Consider the following 22691-nt stretch of genomic DNA (forward strand, 5'->3'; position numbering starts at 1 on the left):
CGATGTACAAGCTTCGAGGACTCCTTCATCGCCGTTGTTAGTATATAAGGTCACTCGAATATAGCGATAGTTCCGGGCCGCATTCGAATATTCGAAATGCACACGGGTTTCGAATGTCGAATCTAATGCCGAATACTAATTCTTCTTAGCGTCCAAGAAAAAGAAACATTTTGAGGAACAGTGGAACAAAAAAGAAAGAGAAAAAAAGAAAGGTTTAGTTTATTTTTGGATGATCATTCACCATAGGCAAATTGCGGCTTATCACCATATTGGCTGGTTGACTTACAGCCCTCATATATTCACGAGCCACTTTTCATACATAGCTGGTACGGTATACAACACAGAGTGGGCGTGGCAGCAGCAATCCCGGCAACATGCTGAGCTGTCCGTTTTGCATCATGCTACAAGTAAAGCGCTTTCTTCTCGGAAACCAAGCTTCAACTATATAACCTGCGCTACATCGACAACGACGGTGGATGCGAGCTATACGAAGTTGGCGCGCATTTATCGACACGTGATGAGTGCGGCATCACGGATCAAGGACCGCCCGGTCTTTCCACGCGTCGCGGGTCCAGATATCGCCTCGACATCAGTGACATTGTCACGTGACTTTTAAGACACCTATAAAGACACCTGACGAGTACTGCTTCACCAGTGGGCATGGCAGCAGCCACCCTTGCGACATGCATGCTCAGCAGTCCCCCTTTTTTTTTTGCCTCATACTACAGTTCACGGCCATCCTATTCAGTACGGATTTGAACTACCGCATGCACTAGAACGACTGCCCACGTGATCTACGCACTTGGCGTGCATCCATTGGCACGTGGTGAATGCGACGTCATGGACCGACCGCACCTTCCATCCGTCATTCGTCCAGGTTCCTGGACGTCAGCGACGTCCAGTAACGTGCCTGTTCGGACAGCTGTAGTAAGACACCCAACGAGCCCGGCTTTACCGGTGCGCAGTGACAGTCACTTTTGGTTCACGCATACAGGTTAGTAGACATATGTCAACTCGTGCGTGGTTATCGATCTGATAGTCAGTTTTTGCTGTTGCTGCCCTGTCCACTGTGTGTTAATTGTATTTAGAGTAGTATTAGCCCATTCGTTAGAAATATTCTCGTTTGCGGAGTGTGGAGGCAAACCCAGGTCCCTCCGAGAAAGAACTTCTGTTACAACTGTCAAATGGACAAAGCAAACTTCTATCAACTATATGGAACATGCAGTTGGCACAAAAATGAAATGCAGAATGATCTGTCCAAGTTGACAGAAATAACTGATGGCATTGAGCGGCGGTTGGGTAATCTAAACATGCTGACCTTTAATGTAGACGGTTATCGAAGCAATAACAAACTACAAAAAACCGAAGCAGGAAAAACAACACAATAATTTATGGTTTACGTGTGCCTAAAGTTCAGACTTAAGAAATATAGAAGAAAAAGTGCGCGACGTCGCGGGATCGAATCCCACCCACGGCGGCCCCATTTCGATGGGGGCGAAATGTGAAAACGCCCGTTTACTTAGATTTAGGTGCACGTTAAAGAACCCCAGGTGGTCCAAATTATTCCGGAGCCCCCCACTACGGCGTGCATCATGATCAAATCGTGGTTTTCACACGTAAGACCCGATAGTTTAATTTTAATAAATTTTAATTTAGAACAAAAATGAAAAGACGAGGAGTTTAAGAAAGAAACTATAGGCATTAACGTAAGTGGCATCGACAGGTGTCACAGACTGGGAAGGAAAAAAAATGAAAATAAAACCCGTGTGGTGATCCCAAAGTTCCTAGACCGCCGCAGGAAAAAAAAACATCAAACAAACTTCTTGTTCAAAGCGTCACATAAACTAAACTGTAGTGAATTTTCACTCTCTGAAGACTTTTCAAGGCGTACATTGCGACGGAAGCTTTTGTGAGAGAGAGTTCAGTGTAGAAGAGAGGCTTCAGAAGGGTGTGAAAGTATAAAGACGGTTTAAGACAACCTGAGCATTGGCGGGCCTTTGTATGGCGGGTAAGCTGATAAAAAAAATGCCATGATAAGCTCAATAAATCAAGTTTTCAACATTGACAACGTCAGCGCAAGCCTGGAACTTTAGGAATACGTAATATGGATTGTGTGAGTGCCATTCACTAGCGTACTTATTTGGAGGGAATTCTCCTATCGTATAATCGAGCCATTGTTGTTTTAACCCCGACATGGCCAAGTGACGAAATATGTGATAGTGAATTCATTCCAATTGACCACAGTGCACGTATTTAGAAAAGACAGGTCCACCATGAAGACGTCGGATATACTTTAGTTGCTCTCTGCAGACCTCATAGTAGTCGTGTTGATGTTTTGGACGATTTTAAACAGTATACATGAGGGAGCATATGAAACCCTATGGCCGCATTATCCTTTCAAGATATTTTAATTCACCAACTTTTGATTGCAACCCGAGTCGCTCGAAAGTGACCATAATATTTTAGACAAGATCATGCTAAACATTATCATTTCATTTATTTATTGCACTTAGTGCATACGTATGTTGCACGAGGTCGCGGGATTGAATCCCGGCCACGACGGCCGCATTTCGATGGGGACGAAATGCGAAGCACCTGTGTATTAGATTTAAGTGCACGTTAAGGAACCCCAGGTGGTCCAAATTTCCGGAGTCTACCACCATACGATAACCACCTCATGATAATCAGAAAGTGGTTTTTGCACGTCAAACCCCATAACTTAATTTTTTTAATGTGTATGTTAGAATTCAGGGTTACTCTAAAACAATCCTGTACCACTTCTTTGTAAGTGGGGCAATACTAGTCGAACCAGGTGTGACGTACTTCCCGCGCATCAACTCACTCCTGTATTGTTAATAAATGATGCAAATTCGAAAGATAACTGTGATGCAATTCGTTTTTTCAACTACTCCCGTGCCGAGGACTTCTCGATTGTAGACATACTTTCGATTTATTTCCAGAAAGTACCGTAGACGTGCATGAACTATGTGGGAGCGGTTTCAGGTGTATTTGTTGTTCATGAGAGCGTTGAGCAGTTTGTATCAACTATTGTTAAGAAAAAAAAATAACAATAACCCCTCTATTTCCTGGTATGTAAACGCCAATAAAGAGGTTAAAAAATAAAATCGGGTTACGTTTCACTAAATCGCCAACAAAAGTTTGATTCGTCTAAGCCTCGAAACCATATCGAGTCTGCCATATCCATAAATAAAGTAAAACGAATTGATGCGATTTTTGTGTTTTCAAAAGCTCTCGACAAAGTGCCACACAGTAAACTAACATATAAACAAATACTTGGCTTAGAAATTCCCACATCGTTAACTAATAATCGCCACCTCTTTGTTCAATTAAAAAGCCAACAATCGCGGACCAACTATCAGTGAAATCAGGCGTCCCGCAGGACTCGGTTCGCGGGCCGTTTATTTTTCTCATATGTACAAATTATATCGTAAAGTACATGTGTTAAAGTAAAAGTTTGCGCAGACGACTGTGTTCTGCTCACGGAGGTGAACAGTCAATCGGACTAGGCGGTGTCCTTGGATTTTCAGCGTATTGTTCCTTGGTGCGAGCGTTGGCAGATGTGTATAAAAGTTCACAAAACTCCTTTTATGCGGATCACTCGTAAAGAGAGGGCACTGGGATTTTATTACCGTTATAACAATTTGTTTAATAGTCGCTTAATTTACTTGATTAATGGTTTAGTTACGCGGTCATCGATATTCGAAAGTGCTCGATAGAAATGCAAGACTTCAAGCGAGAGATGACGCGTCGCGCCGATCCTGCAGGCGCCTTTTCCCGTCGATTCGAGAAGGCTGTGAAAAAATTCGGTTCGGTGGAAAACTCTTAACCGCGGGAACCGCAGACCCCGTCGCTAAGTGCAAACAGCTCCTTCCGTGCACGGCGTGACGAACGAGTTGCGAGGAAGTGCCGCTCCCACCACCTCGGCGGTGGCAGGGCTCTGGACGTCACTTCCTTTCCAATCCCACCCGGACGACGCCGGACAAATTGAACACTGCTGCATCCAGCTGCTGGAGTGTACTGCGTGCGCGTGTGTGAACTGAAGAAAAAGGCACGTGCTTGGCTGCACTATATACTTCCGGTACTAACATCCGCTACCATATTGCAAGGGAAATCGCGAGTCTTCCCTAGAACAAGGATTTGAAGAAAAAAAAGTAGGTGGGTGTCCACTACACGCATGGCATATTGTCACCATCGCTTCCGGCTAGAGTGCATACTGAATACCCCATCTTCCGGCGCTTGCTCGTATTTTAAAAGGCCAACGGGTGCACTTGAATTCGTTCTTCACTATCCCCACCTTCGAAACTTGAGATTAATTTCAGTACAACTCGGAGTTTGTGTGTGTGTCTGTGTCGGCAGGTCCCAGTCGCATGCGCGAGTTCTCACCGGGTAATGAGCTGCCATCGTGTTTGGAGACCTTTGATCGCACCGGCTGCACGCTTTCGCTAACCGCAGTCGTTGTTGGATTTCCTTGTCGAGAAGGTCTCCTGAAACGGGGCAACGGCTGACAAATAAGAAAATTTTTCCCTATGAACTTCTTTCTACGTGTCACTACAACATGGCTGTGTCATTAAGCTGTTTCACTGGTAAAAAAGTTGCATTAAAATATACTGTGATGTTCGTTTCTACTCCAGGAAATTTAAAGGATTACTTGGCGCACACCGCTGTCTTGTGTTTGATCAAGTTCCGCAGTAATATTGAGTTTTTCAAGTCAGCATCATTCAATAAAGCACTCGACATATGTGCCTGTCCGACGCATAAAGAAAATTGAAAAAAAAAAAAGCGCCGCTGTAAGCTCACCTTGCCATCGCGGAAGCGAGCTTCTGCGGGGACGCGGCGTTTCGCCGTCAGTCGAGTTCGTACCAGGCAGATAACGATTCCAAGTGTTGTCCTGAGCGATGCGGACCGAAAATTTATCGCTTGGTGCAAACTCTAGGTGAAGATAGAGCAGTTGTAAGGTGCTAGGTCTTTAAAATTATAACGAAAACGCGGGTACCTGCAAATCTGCACAGCACGCGCACGCACCAAGTGTTTGCGAGCTTTCTATAAACGAAGTCGGCAAGCTTTCTTGCCATGTCGCACTAAATAAGTTCGTACTTGTATATATACTTAGACTCAAGCACTGGAAGACACACAACGATGTACCTTATATATAGCGTACTTGTAACGTAGCCGTAACACCACTCCGGCTACGTTATCACTAGGATCCGCCGGTCACGTGCACTGTGTATAAGAAATGAATTGCTTCTTGGCTTGGTTATCTTAGCTATCTTAGCCGCTAATGGTCAACATTTTTAAGCTTGAAATGCTTTTAGCTCCCGTTGTCGGCGATCTTCAAGTGACCTTGAGCCAAAAGCCAGAGCCGTTATCCGGGCACTCAAACGAGAACGTCCGGGCAACCAGTCAAAACTTCAGAAAATGCGGTCTCTGGCGCCCAACCATTTGTACAGGACCGCATTGCAAATGCTAGTTACTGCCCATGTAAACAAGTTAAAAAAATGTTGCTTCCGAGTTGTTTCTAATGTTTGTTCACAATATCGCTGAAGCTGTAACTTCTAGTGCACTGTAGTTTGTAATTTCCAATAGCGACGTTCAAACGGTAGATATAGGGCACCATGGACACACTTAAATGTCATCTTTTGGCGCTGAGACAGGGTTGCCTGTTCTCTTTTCAACGCCAATGGCCCGTGAGTTCCGCGGCGCGGGTTTTGCGTCGCCTCCTTCGATAGATGGCACCACGCTGCGTTTCCAGGCCGGTAGAGTCCAATGCACCGGAGATGGTTGTGATGGTTGCGAGTAATCGTCTTAATTGCTCCAACCAATCTGCTTTGTCGGTAGTCATTTCATGCTCACATCTACTCTCGATTACGGGAGATCCAGCATTCTTTTCACCATGCAGAAGACACTCAAGTTTTCGAAGAACACCCACTGCTATATAGTTAGTAATGTTCTTATCGTATCGTAAGCGCATGGAATTGATTGGGACCCATTTGGTCCGTCCATAGTTTTTCGCCCAAATTCGCCCCGAAACGTACAGTTGACGAAATGGCTACATTCGCGAACAGAAGGAAGGGATACGACGGCACTCATCCGCGCCGAGTTCCTTCGGAAGGGGAAACAAGCTAGCCTTTGCGCCTGTCGAGCCCCGCAGTGGGGGTTCCGGCAAAAAAGAATGGATAGCGTGCCTCCTGTCTCGAAGCAACGACGGAGGTTCATTGTAGGCGAACTCAACGGCGTGCGGAGAGAGCTGACCGACCCTTGCTGCCGCAGCCGCCGCCGCCGACAGCGGTTGGTGCGAGAATCGACGCCCGGTTGACCCCTTGAGGCGCGTGGAGCTCCCGGAGAGACGCGCGCGCGCGCGCTCACACCCTCGCAGCCCCTTGCTGCAGCTGCATAAGCCTGGCCGCTTCTCTCTCTCTCTCTCTCTCTCTCTCTCTCTCTCTCTCTCTCTTGCGCGCGTGCCGCCATATTTCACGGTGCGCCACCGCCGCTGCCGAGCGATGAACCCCGCAGTCTCCTGTAAGGTGCTCCAAAGACGAAGAGCTTGCAGAAGAGCGCGCGCGAAGACACGGAATGGCATAGCGGAGATGGTGTTATGGATAGTTCCGTGACAGTTCTGTTTTTTTTTTTCTCGACGAGTGCCAAAACTCTGCGCGGAAGAGTGTTTTCCACGCGCGGATTTCCGCTTTTCAAAAGTGAAGGATGACTTCGCGCACCGATCCCGTCTTTCTCCTTACTTCCACTTTCTCCCACATGTCGGCAGGCCGCTGCGGAGTTCTGCTGTGAAGTTGCCGCGGTCTTGAGAGTTAAACGATGAACGGCTCATAGACACGAGTAAACAAAGTAAGCAATTAAGGTCAGGTAGCGGTGGAAATCGTCGTAAAAGTGCTAGACATGGTGGTGCAGTGAACCACTGCGATATATGTTGCTTTTTTTTCTTTCAATCTACTCTCACATCGTACGCGGCGAGGACTGCGTGTGGTTGACTGTCTGGTCAAGGCCAATGCCCAGCAGGGAAGCTGTTAGGCCTAACCTATATGCGCCCACAGGCGAACATCCGGCTTCAATCATTACCTCAATCTGCATTTTATTTGCTCACGGCAGCAAGCTGCCTTTCATCAGGACGAATAAAGCTCATTTCAGTCATCTTTCGTTGGCGTTATGAAGTGGCCTTCCTTTGACCGCCCGATGCAACCCAATATCGGCGAGCGTTAATGAGACGGTCAAGGGGGGGGGGAAAGAATAATGTAATCTATAACTTAAAAAGAGGAGGAGCACAAGCCTTAGGAAACGTATACTGTCCCTCGTTCGATCCAATCTTGACAATCATGTTAGACTTTCTTGTGATGCGCATTGTCGTAGGGATGCATGCGTACTTGAATACTTCGTTAATGTAGTGGGGGTCCCTGATGGTGAAATCGCATCTGCTCTTATGAGGAAATCACTATATATATATATATATATAATATATGAAAGAGGCTTTATGAAGGAAAATAAAGGTAAGACAAAGGATTAAGATTTGCTTGCACAGCTTTGTCGGTCAGTCTGCTGTAGAAAACAAGTTCGCAGCGTCTAAGTTTCGTATTTCCCTCCTGTGACTCTTGCCACTCACAAATAAACAAAACGGCGTAATAGTAAATTTAAGTGCACGTTTCACTACACGCATGTCCAATCTAGAACCACGAAGGAACACCATGCAGTTCAAATACAGTGCAACGACGTGTTCCCCCTTACCATATTGCATGCCAATGTATGACGCTCATCCTTATCGCATGGACGGGAATGCACGCAATAGAGAATGCGCCACATATCTCAAGCATGCAGGACCTTGCAACTATAGCACGTGACGATGGAGGGCGTTACGCGGTTAAGTGTATAATTATAGGCAATCGGCGCGGCAGCGATGGAGGGTTTGTAGCCCTCTGTGGTGGAAGGCATATCGGAACACACAACCCTGTGCGATGTGGAGGTGGATATATACAAACAAAATGTGGAACAGCACGATCTGCCCCTCCAGCGCTCTATTTTAGGTCGGCCACTGGCAGGGTCACGTGGCTTGCCGCGTCACTTTTGTTGGCTCCGACGTGTCGCAAAGCAGTGAAGCCTTTGAGATGGAACGTCAGGAGGCATTGCAAGGCCCCAGAAGTGGAAACCTCTGACTAAATACACGTGGCAGGCGCCCATGTGCTGCTTTTTCAAATCCGACTACTACAAGCATGGTCTCCGAGATTGGGTGGCACGCGCGAGAATATCTCTGAGGTCATGGTACAGGTATCACGTAGGAAAGCAGGGACGTATACGCGTTAGCAGATACGAATAGAAAGACAAACAGTATACAGGCCTCGGGACTGAAATTACTTGGTAACGTTGCTCTCGTCCCCGACTAGGTGGGGGACTAAAGAGGAAAACCAGGAAGTCAGCGCCGCCGGAAGACGCACTTCGTATTGACGACGAGATAAAAAAAAAAAAAAAACACGGCAATTTAAAAGCATCCATAGCACTGCCGGGGTAGTCGCAAATAAAACGCAGCGCCGCCGTAAGGGTTGCGTCGTGATAAATGCGCCGACTCAAGGAGCTCAATGGCAGCTTCAAACGAACAAACAAAGCGAACGCAAGCACGTCTCGTAACACCTACCAGACCACCGCTGCACGAAAACCTCGCCGCTGTGCGAAAGGAGAAATACCGGCGACGTCCCACAGGGCAACCCGAGAGAGAATTTCGGAACCATTTGAAAGGGGGCCAAACATGCCAGTCGCACCCATCTCTGTTGTGTCTGTCCTCCGGTTATTGTCACAGTCCCGCTCGCGCGAATCTACTGTGTACATGGACGCGAGCAAGGCACCAAACAGCCAGCCAGGCCGTGGAAGCTCGCCGTAGATTGATGATATCGAGAAAGCGAACGCTGCCGCTTGATAAATACCGCCACGATGTCAGCGCGAGGCGCCCGCACGCACGCACGCACGCGCGCGACCCAGGGACCGGTTCAGCGACCGCGCACGAGTCTCGTGGCGGATGGTGCTTGCGTCTGACCCGTGAGGGCGCGTGAAGCGCTCCTGCACTCAGTCTATGCCAAGGTCTATACAATCCATTGTCGCCATTTCGTGGGCTCGTTGGACGTCTCAAAACCGAAAGCAGGATTAAAAAAAAAAAAAGATTGTTGAACTGTACAATCGAAAAAGATTTAGCAGATCTTCGCCAACTCTTATTAGGCAACAAAGAGAACACCATTAGCTAAGTATGGATCCTAAAGACCCGCAGCCATTGCCGTATGCAGTCTTTCGCCCACCCCGGAGCCTTCGCAGAGATCACTCAAGTCTATACAGAAGCTTACACGAAACTTGCATAAACTTTGAAAAGAGCTCTTCGCTGGCTGACACTGCGCCCGCCCGCTCTTCGTTTATCACAACATTGGTATAGTCGCAGGCGTTATGGATTTAACATGACTCTTTGGGAGTCTCGCCACTGTGTACACAAGATTCCCTTGCTTCATGCCGCAAAGTTTCACCTCCACACGTTTTTCTCGGCCGCCGTGGCGCTCGCTGGAAAGCAGCCCCACTGTCCTTGTTTAACAGCTGACGCTTTCACGAACCACATGAGCACGCGTGCGTGCATGAGTAGTAGGTCATACTTTTGTTGAAAATGCTCTTGATTACACTGTAAAATATCAGTATCGACATCAACAGCGAAGACTTAAGCCAAGCCATGAAAATGACCTTAGACATTCAAACGCCTTTCCTTTCCTTTCTTTTCTTTTTTCCGCTCGCATTGGTACAGGTCAGGGACGCGTGAACCAGCTGGGTGGCGTGTTCATCAACGGCCGGCCGCTGCCAAACCACATTCGACTCAAGATCGTCGAAATGGCCGCTGCCGGGGTTAGGCCTTGCATAATCTCCAGGCAACTCAGGGTGTCACACGGGTGCGTCTCCAAGATACTCAACCGTTACCAGGTGAGTAAAACCGCTTTTATTGAGTAAGCATTGGGAATGTCAAAGCGGGGAAATACTGTATGTGTGTGAGGGGTGGGAAGCCAGTCACGTGGTATAGGTAGAAAGGGGACGCGAGAGCTTAGAAGAGCGTGTATATGCCAATCTCTTACCAATGGAGATACCGCGGCGCCATTTTCCCATCCACTTCCCGAGGTATACTATGTTTATATACAACTAACCCTGGCAGTGTTAGCCAGCGCCACCACTCATGGCCTTGGCGGCGGATGTGGAACAACCTTTCTGCTGCAGGCTTCACGTCTACGTGAACTCTTTGGGTGGAGGCAACTGGTCCACCAAACCCCACATGCTACGTGAAAGCATCAAAGCTGCCGCATATTCTAGGCCCTCGCTATGTAATTAATGAGAACAAAGGAAACTAAAGGGCCCGATTTTTATTCATATCCTAAGAAGCCAACAAACAATGGCACCAAGGAAGGTGTCGTTGTTTCTTACATTACAAGCATGTAATCAATAATATTAATACCCCTCTCCCATTCACCAGTCGACTCCACGCACGCAGTATTTCTTTCTTTTTACTTCGATTAGAAATAAGTAAATATTCGATTCGATACGATATTCGGAGGTCGTGTTTCTCGAATATTCGAATGTTCGCGATTCGAATCGGAAATTGTACAACTCGAACTCCCATTGTGCTATAGTGCGTCTCGCATACGTGTGTTTGTATGCGTGCTTTCTCGTCTTCCTTTCTTTCTTTCTTTCTTTCTTCCTTTCTTTCATCTCTCTATTACGCCTGGAGTAACATGCCAAGTCCGTCGTCATATGCTATATATTACCCACGTGTCGCCTGTGTACCGCAGGAAACGGGCAGCATCCGTCCCGGGGTGATAGGCGGCAGCAAGCCCCGTGTGGCGACCCCCGACGTCGAGCAGAGGATCGAGCAGTACAAAAAGGAAAACCCGAGCATCTTCTCGTGGGAGATCCGCCACAAGCTCATCAAGGTACGCGTGAGTACAGCAAGTTGCTATACGCGTCTCGTCTATATACCTGTCGCGTTATCGCCAACCTTCAGTCATGCCGTTCCACCTCGACGCTCGATTGCAAGTTATTGTAGCCACAGCAAAGTTTATTATACTGACCTGATTCGACAATAATTTGCTTATCGGGAGCACGGACTCTTACTGTCTTGCGACACACAGGGCGAAGGGACTAGAAGGCGAGAAATGACAAACAGGTACAGAGCACTAACATCCAGCTGTTTTCGTTCGAAACAAAAAAAAATGATCATGCGTAAAAAGTGCTGCGTGATTTGTCGATATAACCAAAGTTGACGCGGCACCTAAAAAGCAAGGGAAAGGAAGATACGAAGGAAATATCGATGGTGCTGAATCTGGTTAACGAGAAAAAGAAGAAAACGCCTTGTGCTCTGTAGTTAAGATAACCGACGTCACGCTTGCATACTTCTTTTTTATGAAAGCAACACGCAGGACAGCGATACATGGGCTTACCAGATACATGGGCTTACAAACGCGAGTTAATGACATCTTAGTTGAAATCAAGAAAAATAAATGGGTATGGGCAGGACATGTAATGAGGAGGGAAGATAACCAATGGTCATTAAGGGTTACGGACTGGATTCCAAGGGAAGCGTAGCAGGGGGCGGCAGAAAGTTAGGTCGGCGGATGAGATTAAGAAGTTTGCAGGGACGACATGGCCACAATTTGTACATGACCGGGGTAGTTGGAGAAGTATGGGAGAGGCCTTTGCCCTGAAGTGGGCTTAACCAGGCTGATGATGATGATGACATGGGCTTTTACACTTCTGTATGCAGAGCTCACTATTTATCGTTCAGTCGATGAACGAGCGAATAAATATGCATATCAGTCATTGAGTGAAAGAGCGAATTACCCTACGAATAAATGAATCAAGGCGTAACTGGAAATGCAAACGCGAGTGTATACAGAATGATTCTATGTACACCGCGACAATTCTACCCCCACGCAAGCTTGCGTTCGTGCGTAACAGCTTAGCGTGGTCGCCACCGCAGGACGGCGTGTGCGACAAGACTTCAGCGCCGAGCGTGAGCTCCATCAGCCGTGTGCTGCGGGGAAGCCGGTACACCGGCAGCCCCGACGACTCGCCGCAACGTGGCGGCAGTGACGGCGAATGCGCCAAGAAGGCCGACCACAGCATCGACGGCATCCTCGGAGGTCAGTGCACCGTCCATGCTCCGTGAATTCGCTATGTATATAGTTATTTGGTCACGCGACATAGCGAGAGTGTAAAACCACTTGCGTGAGTTCTCAGAACACAACCCGCCGTGGTTGCTCAGTGGCTATGGTGTTAGGCTACTGAGCACGAGGTCGCGGGATCGAATCCCGGCCGCGGCGGCCGCATTTCGATGGGGGCGAAATGCGAAAACACCCGTGTACTAGATTTATGTGCACGTTAAAGAACCCCAGGTGGTCGAAATTTCCGGAGTCCTCCACTACGGCGTGCCTCATAATCAGAAAGTGGTTTTGGCACGTAAAACCCCATAATCTCATCTCTCAGAACGCTTTGCAGAAAGCGTACGCGTGCCCGTTGAATGCAGTAGCATTAAGTGTGATAACAGTCTCGCAGAAACCGCAAGAGTGAATGACAAGACTTTCCCGTCTTTTTTTCTTCTTTTGTGGTTATAATGCGACCGCCCCCCCCCCCCCCCCCTTTCTTTTGTTACTGCTGTCGCACTGTATTCTTCGTCGTTGATTTACTTTCGTCGCTGCGATCTGTAATCTTGTTTCTTTCCTCTTTGCTTGCTGCCTTCTTATCTTAAGCTTGTGTTTCTGTACCCTCTTTCCTAAAGAATAGGCAGGCATTGTGCTCCTCTCAGTTGCTAGCCTGCTCCGTTATTTCCCTCTCAGTCCAATGTATGTATTATGTTATACGACATAATAATAACGATAATAATAATATAGTTTTCATGTTCATTCACTATAGTCGCTTGGTGTGGGACGTTACAAAACAAAATAAGCGAAGCACTTAAAGAGCGCAAACAGACCGCTTTACATAATGGGTGCCGATTGAATGCAGTATCGATCACTTATTCGGCTAATACTGTCGTCTTCATGTTCCCATTTTACGTATGCACCCTGGTGCCCGTATAACTGCTGTTTAAGTCGTGAAACAAAAAATAAAATTCTCTTTTGGCGGTTCTCGTCAAGAGCTTAGAGAAAGCTTTTCATTACATTTCCAAGTGAGATATCAAATCGGGAATGAATTCGTCGATGCTGCTGTAACATTTTCTTCCAAATTTTTCCAACAATATCTTATACCCAAGTACTCGCTTCCTGAGAAATGAAGTGCGTCTCCTCACAGGTCTATTTTCATGTAGTACATTTTTTTTCTCCAAGTATACTATGTAGAATTATCGACTATATATATACTCATTCGAAAAACGAATACTATACGGTTATAACAGCTGTCTCATTGGCATTATTATTATTCAAGTTCTTGCAAGATTTAAATGATACTTCGACGTATTTGTACAAGAAGAAGACCGATGGTATAACATTGCCTGCAACGTGCAGATGCTTATAAACATCGAACGTGACGTTATCGGACGTTATCAGCCGTGCAAAACAAAAGAACCGAAGCGGGCGAAACGCAGCTCTGGGTCGTTGCACGCGCTGGGCCACTCATATTTCTTGCGTACCCAAAGTTGGGTGCGGCTTCTATTTTCAAAGCACAAATGCGTATGTAATCTTACCCTAATAAACTGCGCATCTCACGGCGGCTATACTTTAATCAATCGTCACAGTCCCCTCGCCTCTTCACGCCGTAAAAATCGCCCGCGTCTTCAGATCGACTCCGATCGCGTAATAATCGGAGATTATAACGTCGCTCAAAAGCCAAACACGAAGGCGCCTGACATCACTCTCCCCCTTTCTTTCTCAAAGCATGACGGGCGTACAGAAGGAAGCGTTGAACGTATCTAATCACGAGGATAACGACTCGTGAAAAAAGAAAGGGGGGTGGGGGATGGAGGCGGTATCGTGCACTCCCATCGTCTTCGCGCTTGTTTCCTATGTGAACCACCCCGCGCTGCACGTAATCGCAAGGACCATGACAAGGAACCAGCGCTGATGCGCTCTATGCACGCACGCCCGGGGACGACGACACACGACGCGAGTCACCAAATCAACCGGAAAGAAAGAGTCCTTCTTCGTCGGGATCTCGAATGCGCGCCGAACGACTCTAAAATCACGCCGCGAACACCGGAAACTCCGGAGCGAAGAAATCCAGTTGGGCATGCCACAGTTGCGCCTCGAACGTGCTGCCGTGTCTGAATCGCGCTTGAAGCGTCTCCAAACGGATTTGTAGGTCTCGCCGCATCTCCCACATTCGCGCTCGCGCCGGTCGGGCGAGGAGGAAAGGAATCATTCTCTGTATATGCAGATACGGCGAGCATAATGTTCCAAAGCCTATACGGTCCCGACCTTTACAAAGGGAGAGCCTTCAAAGGAGCAAAATAAGCTATAAAGAAAACGAAAGGACAACCAAGCAGCCTTAGAGAGACAGAGAGAGAGAGAGAAAGAGAGAGAACTAGGCATGTCACATGGCAACAACGCTGGGGAACTAGGTGCTTAACGCGAGGAGACAATACGTTGGAAACGATGGGAGCGCAGAAAAAAAGGGATCGTCTCTGCTACGGTTGTGCTCGGCCTGTCGGCTTGGCTTGGCTCGGCTATACGGGAGCGTATATAGGGAGCTAGAAAGCATAGAAAGATGCTTCGCGGAGAGATCGGCCGTAAATAGAAGATTGGACGCGCCTAAATGGCGCGCCAAAAAAGGCCGGGACGCTAGCTGTAACCGAACGGAACAAAAAGCCGCGTGGCAAAGGCCGCACCAGTCGTGATCTAACAACAAAAGAACTGCAGAGAGGCCGAGCGTCGTCCGTGCAGGAAGCGCTTGAATGTCTCATATCAGACACAGCGTTCGGGCACGGCCGAACAGATGCTGCAGTACGCACCCCCGGTGCGGATGGCGCGTATACAGAGGTACACCCTACACGAGGCTTCGTGTTATAAGGAGCAAAATGAAGAGGGGAGAAGAAGGAAGCGTTAACGATGGACGTGATGGAAAACGATAAATAAAGTAAAAGAGAAAGAACGAAAAAAAAAAGCCATGCAGCAGTCAGTGGTGACTCTGCGTGTAGCCCTATGGCAGCGTGAAGTCGAGCCATGGAGTCAAGCCGTGGATGTACACGAGGGAGAGAGGGAGCGAAGGGGTGGCTAGAAAGAGGGCAAGAGACAAGACTACGCGATCGTACATGGCCGGCCGTGCGGGCACATCTGCGAAATTCGGCACACACCATCTCCACTGAATTCAGAGAGGGGGCGCCCGGAGCGCAATCGGCTATAGCGAATCGCGCGCTCCCCCTGCGAATCGCGTGAATAACAGCGTTCGTTGGCTCGGTATAGCGAGAGAGAGAGAGGAAAGAAGAATGGAGAGGGCATGGGATATCCCTGCGAGTCCCGGCGAAATCGTGGGGAATCGAGGGAAAGAAGGGTAGAAGGTGGAAGAAGGAAAGAGGAGAGGGCACGCGCGAAATAAGAGCGGCGGCTAGGGAGGGTTGTTCCGCCTGATTATGAGCGCGAAGGGAGCCCAGTGTTACCGCGGTGGCAACGGCGGCGGCGTAGACCGTGGAGCCGACGTCTAGCCACGCTCAGCAGACGTCCGAATCAAAGGAACGAGGACCCCCACCCCCCCTGCCAACACCAAAAATAAACGCTATAGCGCATAGGGCAGCCTTCTGCTTGGAACATTGAGCGCGTTGCACACGGCAGCAGCCACGGCCACCCCAGAGCAGACGACGCCACACCTCTGCGATCTGTCGGCGCGAGCGCCATTTTTTGTTACACGACACGTTTTCACGATGTTGGCGGACCCCCCACACCTTCGCTGAGAAGAAAGGCCACGCTGGCGAGTATTGACGGCAACGGCACAGGCCCCTGGTGTTACGCTCATCCTACCAGCACGTCCAAGTGCGGCCGAGCCCGCGCGCGAGGCTGACGAAGCGTGCAAAGCCGCGGAGCCAGTCCACCGTGAGCCGCATGGCCAAACGATCCCACAGCGCCGGTTATCCACGCCACCGCTTTGTTTCCTTTGCTCGATCCCCTTTGAGGGACAAGCCACCCGCGCGTAACGAGGAAAGGGAAGATGACTGAATTTGGGCGGCGTCTGTAACGACCCTACGGCCTGATGGAGCTGCGTCTGGGAAAGGTTCGGCTGTATCGTAGGTTGTTCAACAGCCCCCCCCCCCCCCCCCCGCATCCTTTTTTTTTTTTTTTTTCGCTTTTCACTGCAATGTCATATCCAACCGGCATTAGTGGTTGACGCGGCTCCTCGATTCCTTATCAAGCACGCCATTCGTTCCCACGCATTGGGCCTCAGGCCGACGTATACCGAAACTGGATTTCCGAAAGCAGGGCCCTCATATAATGCAATCGAACTCCCTGACTTTCCTCTCTTGCTATCTCTCTCTCTCTCTCATTCCAGTGGCTACTCCTTTTAGCGCTTCTACACTGGTCCGACCGGCAATATATCACCGAGAGCGGCCGGTCGTGAACGGTATAGTTAGTTGATAACAAAGGTATAAAATCGAGAGAAAAGAATCCCTGCATCTTATACCAGCCCAGCTGCTTCTCCCCGGTCAAGCGCCTCTCGATCGCAGTCAAATAAGCTTCAGTGGCCTAGGTGCCTCTTTAACGCCGCGGCGACGTGCTCGAAACAAAAAGAATTCTCACCTTCAGCACCTACCTCGCCACTGCAAAAGCTTCGACACGCGGGAGTCCCGAATGGTAAAACACGCGGTGACAGCAATTCGCGCGTTAATTCGCGCCCGAGGAAGCGCGGATCGCCCGGTGCCGGTTCGAGCATCGCCGGTTGTCGCGAGGCGTTGTTTACGGCACGAAGCAGATAGAATTCACGCTGGGCGCAACGTATATATACTCTCGCGTGCGTGCCGGTAATGGGCCGTACGTCAGGGCGCAACGGCATCAAAGGGATTCGCCGAGAGCCCGCGCCGCCACCAGGTGAAGCCGTCGCGCTCGGCTGCGGCTCGTAAAATATCTGCACCCCTGCGCGCGATATGGGATTATGGCGCGAGTCCGCCACGGTAACCGCTCGGGGAGGAAGGAGGACCCTCTGTTACGTTGCCCAAGGGAACGAACGAACGGACTGGTTGACTGACTGACTGCGCAAAACGCGCGCGCTGCGGGGATGGCCGAGTGGATCGTATAAAAGAATCTCGCGGCGCCGGGCCACGCTACTCTGTTGCCGTCCCGTATGTGTACGGAACGACCTGAAGGCCGTAATGTACGCATCTGTATACGGGCCTCTTTCTCGCCTGCGTCGTGACGTCGCTTCTTTTGCACGTGTTCGTGGAGCGTCCTCCTCACTATATGGTTGCGTTAGGATGGCGGTGGTAGTGGTGGTGGCTGAGGCCGGGATGCCATACGAGCCCGAGAGTCAACGACTTACGAGGCGGGTTGCCTAACCCATAGCGTTATCTTATTTGTTTGTGGTTGATAGAAGGAGGCAGATGGAAATTTCTATTACACCAGCAGACGGTAGCTGGCTCCGATGGCTGAACATCGGCCAGTAAGGGCAAGAGCATTTGTTAGTTAAAAAAATAGTGAGGCCGAATAGGGGAAAGTATACCGAGGAACAGAATAGCCAGGAGAAGAAAAGTAAAAAGTGGGATAATTTCAATACTTACAATATTTACAAAAGTTGCGGAAAGTCCATCGCGTTAGGATGGGTCGACTTGGAAACGACCCCTCGGGACCACCTACTGGGACTGACCAATTGACAGCTCCAGCCAACGCACTTCCGAACTTGCTGGTCTGCGCTTTCAACAAGAGTATCGTGATATAGAATTCAATAGAACTTCCCCAGATATAACGATAGGAAGAGAAACGAAAAGAGAAAGGTTAACCAAGGAGGTGGCTTGTTGGCTACCGTACTCTTTGGTAGGGGAAAATGGGAAGAAAAGATAAGGAGAGAGAGAAAACATAAGTCGGTCGTTCGCCGTGTCCGTCGCGGAGGAATGTCTATTGTCACAAGCGTTCGTACAGTCCAGTATATAGCCTTCAAGAATTGCAGAAAGGCTTTTGTGGCCTTTCGCATGCAAGAATGCATAGACCATGGTCCCAGGATCTTTTCCTCCCAGAGCATTCTGTTGTCTAATAGGCTAAGTTTAGCTTGTAGGGTACGTCGTTCAGCGTCAAAAGATCGATGGGCCGTGACAGAGAAAAAGCTTAGAGTCTTGTCGCACCCGCACGAGTTGCACGCCGCACGGTTGTCCATTCCAATTAGGAAAGATAAAGAAGCAAGGAAAGGCAGGAACGTTAACCAGGTGCACGTCGAGTTTGCTACTCTCCACAGGGGAAGAGGGTAAAATGGCGAAAAGAGAGAAATGGGGAGAGAGAGATCACTAGTTGCGCGCATACTTGAAGATGCACACCAGTTACGTCTATAAAGGGTCGCAGACCTGTCGAACTTGAAGTACTTTAGAAACTCCGTGGTTGCTTTCTCCGCTAGCAACACCCCGGTAAAGATGTAAAGGTGGCAAGTGTGCTAGCTGGATCTGAGGCGATGCATAGTAATAACAAAAATTAGAAAAAGAAGAAAAAGCTCGCCTAGATTACATTCCAACGAGCATCTATGTTAACGCGATAGTCCATTTAATCTTATCGCGCTCGGTGACATTTTGTTATACCTTTGCACACGTTAATTGTTAATAGCGAGCACTTTTGTGGCTCGTTTTACCGTCGTTTTGTTGCGAAATTCTGGCGTTCGGATGCTTCACTACCCATAACGGCAAGTAGAGGTATGATAGTAAAGTACCATACATACCTTCCACATTTGTATATTTTTTTCGGCATCTCGAGTATACGTGATTAATTACAACGCCGGCTCATAGTGTGGTATCCGATCTGAGTTGACCAGATGGAACTTCAAGAAGACCTTTATGAAATGAAGGAAACAGTTGCTTCAGGGTTTGTAGAATACTGTTAAGGTATACAGTGTAACTATACTATACAGTGCGTCCCAGCTAACATTAGACAAGCTGTTCAAGAAAAAAAGTTTGAAAACCATGGTGCAAGATACGCTGCGAGATACGGTGTTCTTTCGTCAGTCCCCTGGCGACCAAACACCGTGTATAGGTCTTACAATCGTATCTGGGACCATGTTTTTTTTTTAATCCCCCTTTTCTCTCCCTCCCCCCTCCCTCTCTATCTCTATCTGAAGAGCTTGGCTAATGTTAGCCGGGACACCCTATATCTACCGGGTGTCAGCGAACACATTAAAAAAATTTTCTTGAAATTACCTGTGGCAGATAGCACAATTCTAGTCCATGAGCTGGTCTACTCGAAAAGGCGAACATTACTTGCGCAACAAAGTGAAATGCATAATCGACTAATTAACGCATTCACTAATACAGCTTTACTAATTATCTTATGGCACATATTGTAATTTACAAAATGGTATGCACAGAGCATGCTCCTCAGCAGGAGGGCATGTTATTGGTCGAGTTGGTGCATGCTTGCTTAAATACATAACGTATAGCGCAAGGGCACCATGCCGAAGAAAGATCCACAAGACACACGTGACCCACGCTGCCTTGGCTCTGACAGAGACGGTTGTCAGTGCAGCGTGACGGTGCGCGTCCACTTAGCTTCGTCGTTTTTGCAGCCAAACGCGCTAGCTGTGTGCACCTCATGGAAGCCTTCTTACCCTTATCGAGTTTCGATATAATTTATCACCATAAAAGTCTGCAAGAAATTCGAGACAGACAAGTGCCGGGTCTGGAACTGACGATGAGGAAAACGGGAAGCTGGCACACGCGCACACAGACGCCGGTTAGCATGCGTGTATACAAAGGTCTGCAAGTATCAAAAAGATAAAAGGCGCAAGCAAAACTGCTGTTGTGCTGGCATCTAAACCATGCTCGAGTGATATCTATAAGTGCAAGCAGCGTCTTTGTGTGGCCCGGAATATTTAATGAATGTCACATTCGTGTTGCGAGGACTCCTTTTGAATTTGGTTTGGCCCTGACGCCTCCCTTTTCGACGTGAGAGCCAAAGCCTTCGACGGTCCCACAAGAACACATGCATGTACACATGTGACAACAGCAGGTGCGCTCTGCCGCCGAGCAACGTACACGGGAGTGTGTGTTCCCGACGAAACAACTTGTAACGCGAAGCGCGGGCTCGTGTTATACGAGGTTGGTCCCCCAAACGCGCCCAAGTGAACGTGCACACGTGAAGAAACCACGTTATATAAAGGACGGCCATCCGTAAGCCTCTGAACCTGCGGCAGCTCCGTATAAAGTCGTGTTTTACAACGTTCTCGCCTCTTTAACACAACGCCGTCCATGCCGGCGCGAACACAATGTCGCCGACAATGTTATCCTGTTCGTTTCCTTAGAAAACGCTAATCCCGCGTTATACGATGCCGCTATAGCTGCTGCATCAGCTGGCAGGATTAATTCTGCGGTCTGCCGCTTCCTCGCCCATTCACGTATGCTTGCCCCGGCCATCGAAGCACCACGCCGGCGTCGGATAATGTACATAACGCGGCGGCGTGCCTGGACTCCGCGACCTCAACGTAAACAGTAATGTCCCCTTCTGTGACGGGCACTACGGCAGGGAGGCGAATCCACATTTCCGTCGTCTCTTCGCTCGTATGTATTCGCACACACATGTCGGTCGCCACCTGGAAGTCATCCCTGCGGATTTCGCGAGCTTTTTTTTTTTTTTTTTTCCCTTTACGGTCGACTTGGCTCGGACGAGCGTGAGGTTTGCCGCGGACGCATTTACGCGACTTTTGTGCGCACTCTTCGCGGTTGCGGGGGCCGTGCCGAAATGACTGCATGCCGTGTCGCCTTGGCGGGTCCGTAATCCGTGGCGATCGTTTGCGAAGTCGTTCGTCGGGATCAGCAGATCGAAGTGAAAGGAAGCAGTTAGGCTGCGAGGTGTCTTTTTTTTATTTATTATATCGTGCTGTTTGCCGTTGGAATCCGCATGTTCACGTCACACGACTGTTATACAATCGTTTGAGGAGCCGTACGTATTCAGCAACGCGGTCTGCGGCTTTGCGCACTTCATTCCTCTTTGGCTCATTTTGTCTTGGTACGGCGACAGCAGATAGCCAGCAAAGTAGCCTTGCTCTGCCTATTGAAATGCAAGCACACCGCCTGCAGCGTGGCATGGTTAGTGTGGGTTATAAATTCTAGAAGTATTTAAAAGAAGTAAAATGGGGTAACAAAGCAACACATATATTCCATCGCTCTATAATCGGAAGAGAGGGATGCTTTTCGGTTTCTTTGATTCTTTTATGAGGCTCCTTTATAATTTTTCTGCTTGCAGCTATATAGTATTTGCCTGGTCTACACCTTGAAATATGCGCGAGCCTCGGGGGACAACGTTATGAGCGAGCCCAGCGTTTTGAAGAGATCGCTACCATTGTCAGATAACAGCGACGTCTTTCTTGCGCGCTTTGTCCTGATGTAGCCAAAGTTATAATAACCCTGCACTGCTGAATGATACCAGGTGGAGGCCCGACACGTTCACGCTCAAAGCACGGTCTACTTGCATGGAGACAAGAAGACCCGAGGCAGCTGAAACGCGGCCTGTTTCAACAAGGCAAATTTCCCTTCGTACTAAATAATTAATCGCCGCTCCAAATCGTGACGAAGCCGAGCAATTAAGTGAACCTACGCTTTCTTTAGAAACCAGTTGTAGATGGTCATCCAGATATATACCACACGCAAGAAGAAAATTAAGCTAGAATAAACTACTTGATCAGGTCTTTCGCCGCTTCAACCGGATAAGGCTTTAAAAAGTATTGCGCAAACAGCGCAAGTTCGATGACAAGGGCAAGGAAAGCACCGCACTTGCTCTCGCGGTGCTCCTGAATGCACGTTTGGTCGTATTTTTGTGTTTATATCACTTTTCACACCGTTCACACTCCTGTTCAAGATAATGACTTCAGTACGGCGTAAAACTTCTCGCGAAGCCGCACGAACGCCCGCACAATTGGCGCGGCGTTCAGCGAACAGTCAAATAAAATCGACCGCCTCGCTTGACAGGCGTGCAAGCTGTAAGCCCGTATAACAGCTTTTTACCTATAGGGCAACACCGTGCCGCCCAAGCCATGCATGGTGAAACGAAAGGTATCCTCTTTCCGTTGTGTCCGAGCGAACCATGTAACCGCGAAGGAAAACAGTTCAAATTTTACTGCTTCTCCTGTCCTTCCCCCAACGCCGCAAACTAAAAATACCTCCCAGGCACCTTACTCGAAGGTGCAAACTGCGGCTTAGGGAGGGGGTGCCCAAACTTCTCGGAACGGAGCACCCAGTCGTTTTTACGACCGCTATGCGCCGGAGACAGTGACGGCCGGGCACCCAAACATTTCTCGCTCACACGTGGGTGACGTCGCCCGCTTTTACGCGCCGATGCGAAAGCGCTCGCGTCAAAGAACCGCGACGTTTCCTTCCGGAATCGTAGTCAAACACGCCACAGTCGCATTCACGCAAATGGATGCGTAAAGTCGCGTAAGGGCGCCAACGACGCACTTAACGACACGCAGTTTTTGTCTAACTGCTCGTATAATCTTCTCGTATACAGAGAGCCTCGCACGCGCAGTTCCAGGGGGACGAGCCACCTTCAGGGGGACGT

The 22691-nt window shown here is 48.8% G+C and overlaps 1 protein-coding gene across 3 annotated transcripts in view; it reads left to right on the forward strand.

The window, feature by feature from the left end:
* Positions 1 to 353: 353 nt before the first annotated feature.
* Positions 354 to 22691, forward strand: part of LOC126520732 (uncharacterized) — a 44748-nt gene continuing 22410 nt past the window's right edge. For 2 of the 3 annotated variants that reach the window (XM_055064801.2, XM_055064807.2), the window contains exons 1-4: positions 354 to 994; positions 9794 to 9966; positions 10824 to 10970; positions 12011 to 12173. In XM_055064801.2, coding sequence (XP_054920776.2) covers positions 841 to 994; positions 9794 to 9966; positions 10824 to 10970; positions 12011 to 12173 — 637 coding nt within the window. In that variant the 5' untranslated portion in view covers positions 354 to 840. The remainder of the gene's footprint in view (positions 995 to 9793; positions 9967 to 10823; positions 10971 to 12010; positions 12174 to 22691) is intronic. The other variant, XM_050169514.3, reaches the window with a different exon arrangement.

The sequence above is a fragment of the Dermacentor andersoni genome, chromosome 3, assembly GCF_023375885.2.
Source record: "Dermacentor andersoni chromosome 3, qqDerAnde1_hic_scaffold, whole genome shotgun sequence".
Taxonomy (NCBI): Eukaryota; Metazoa; Arthropoda; class Arachnida; order Ixodida; family Ixodidae; genus Dermacentor; species Dermacentor andersoni.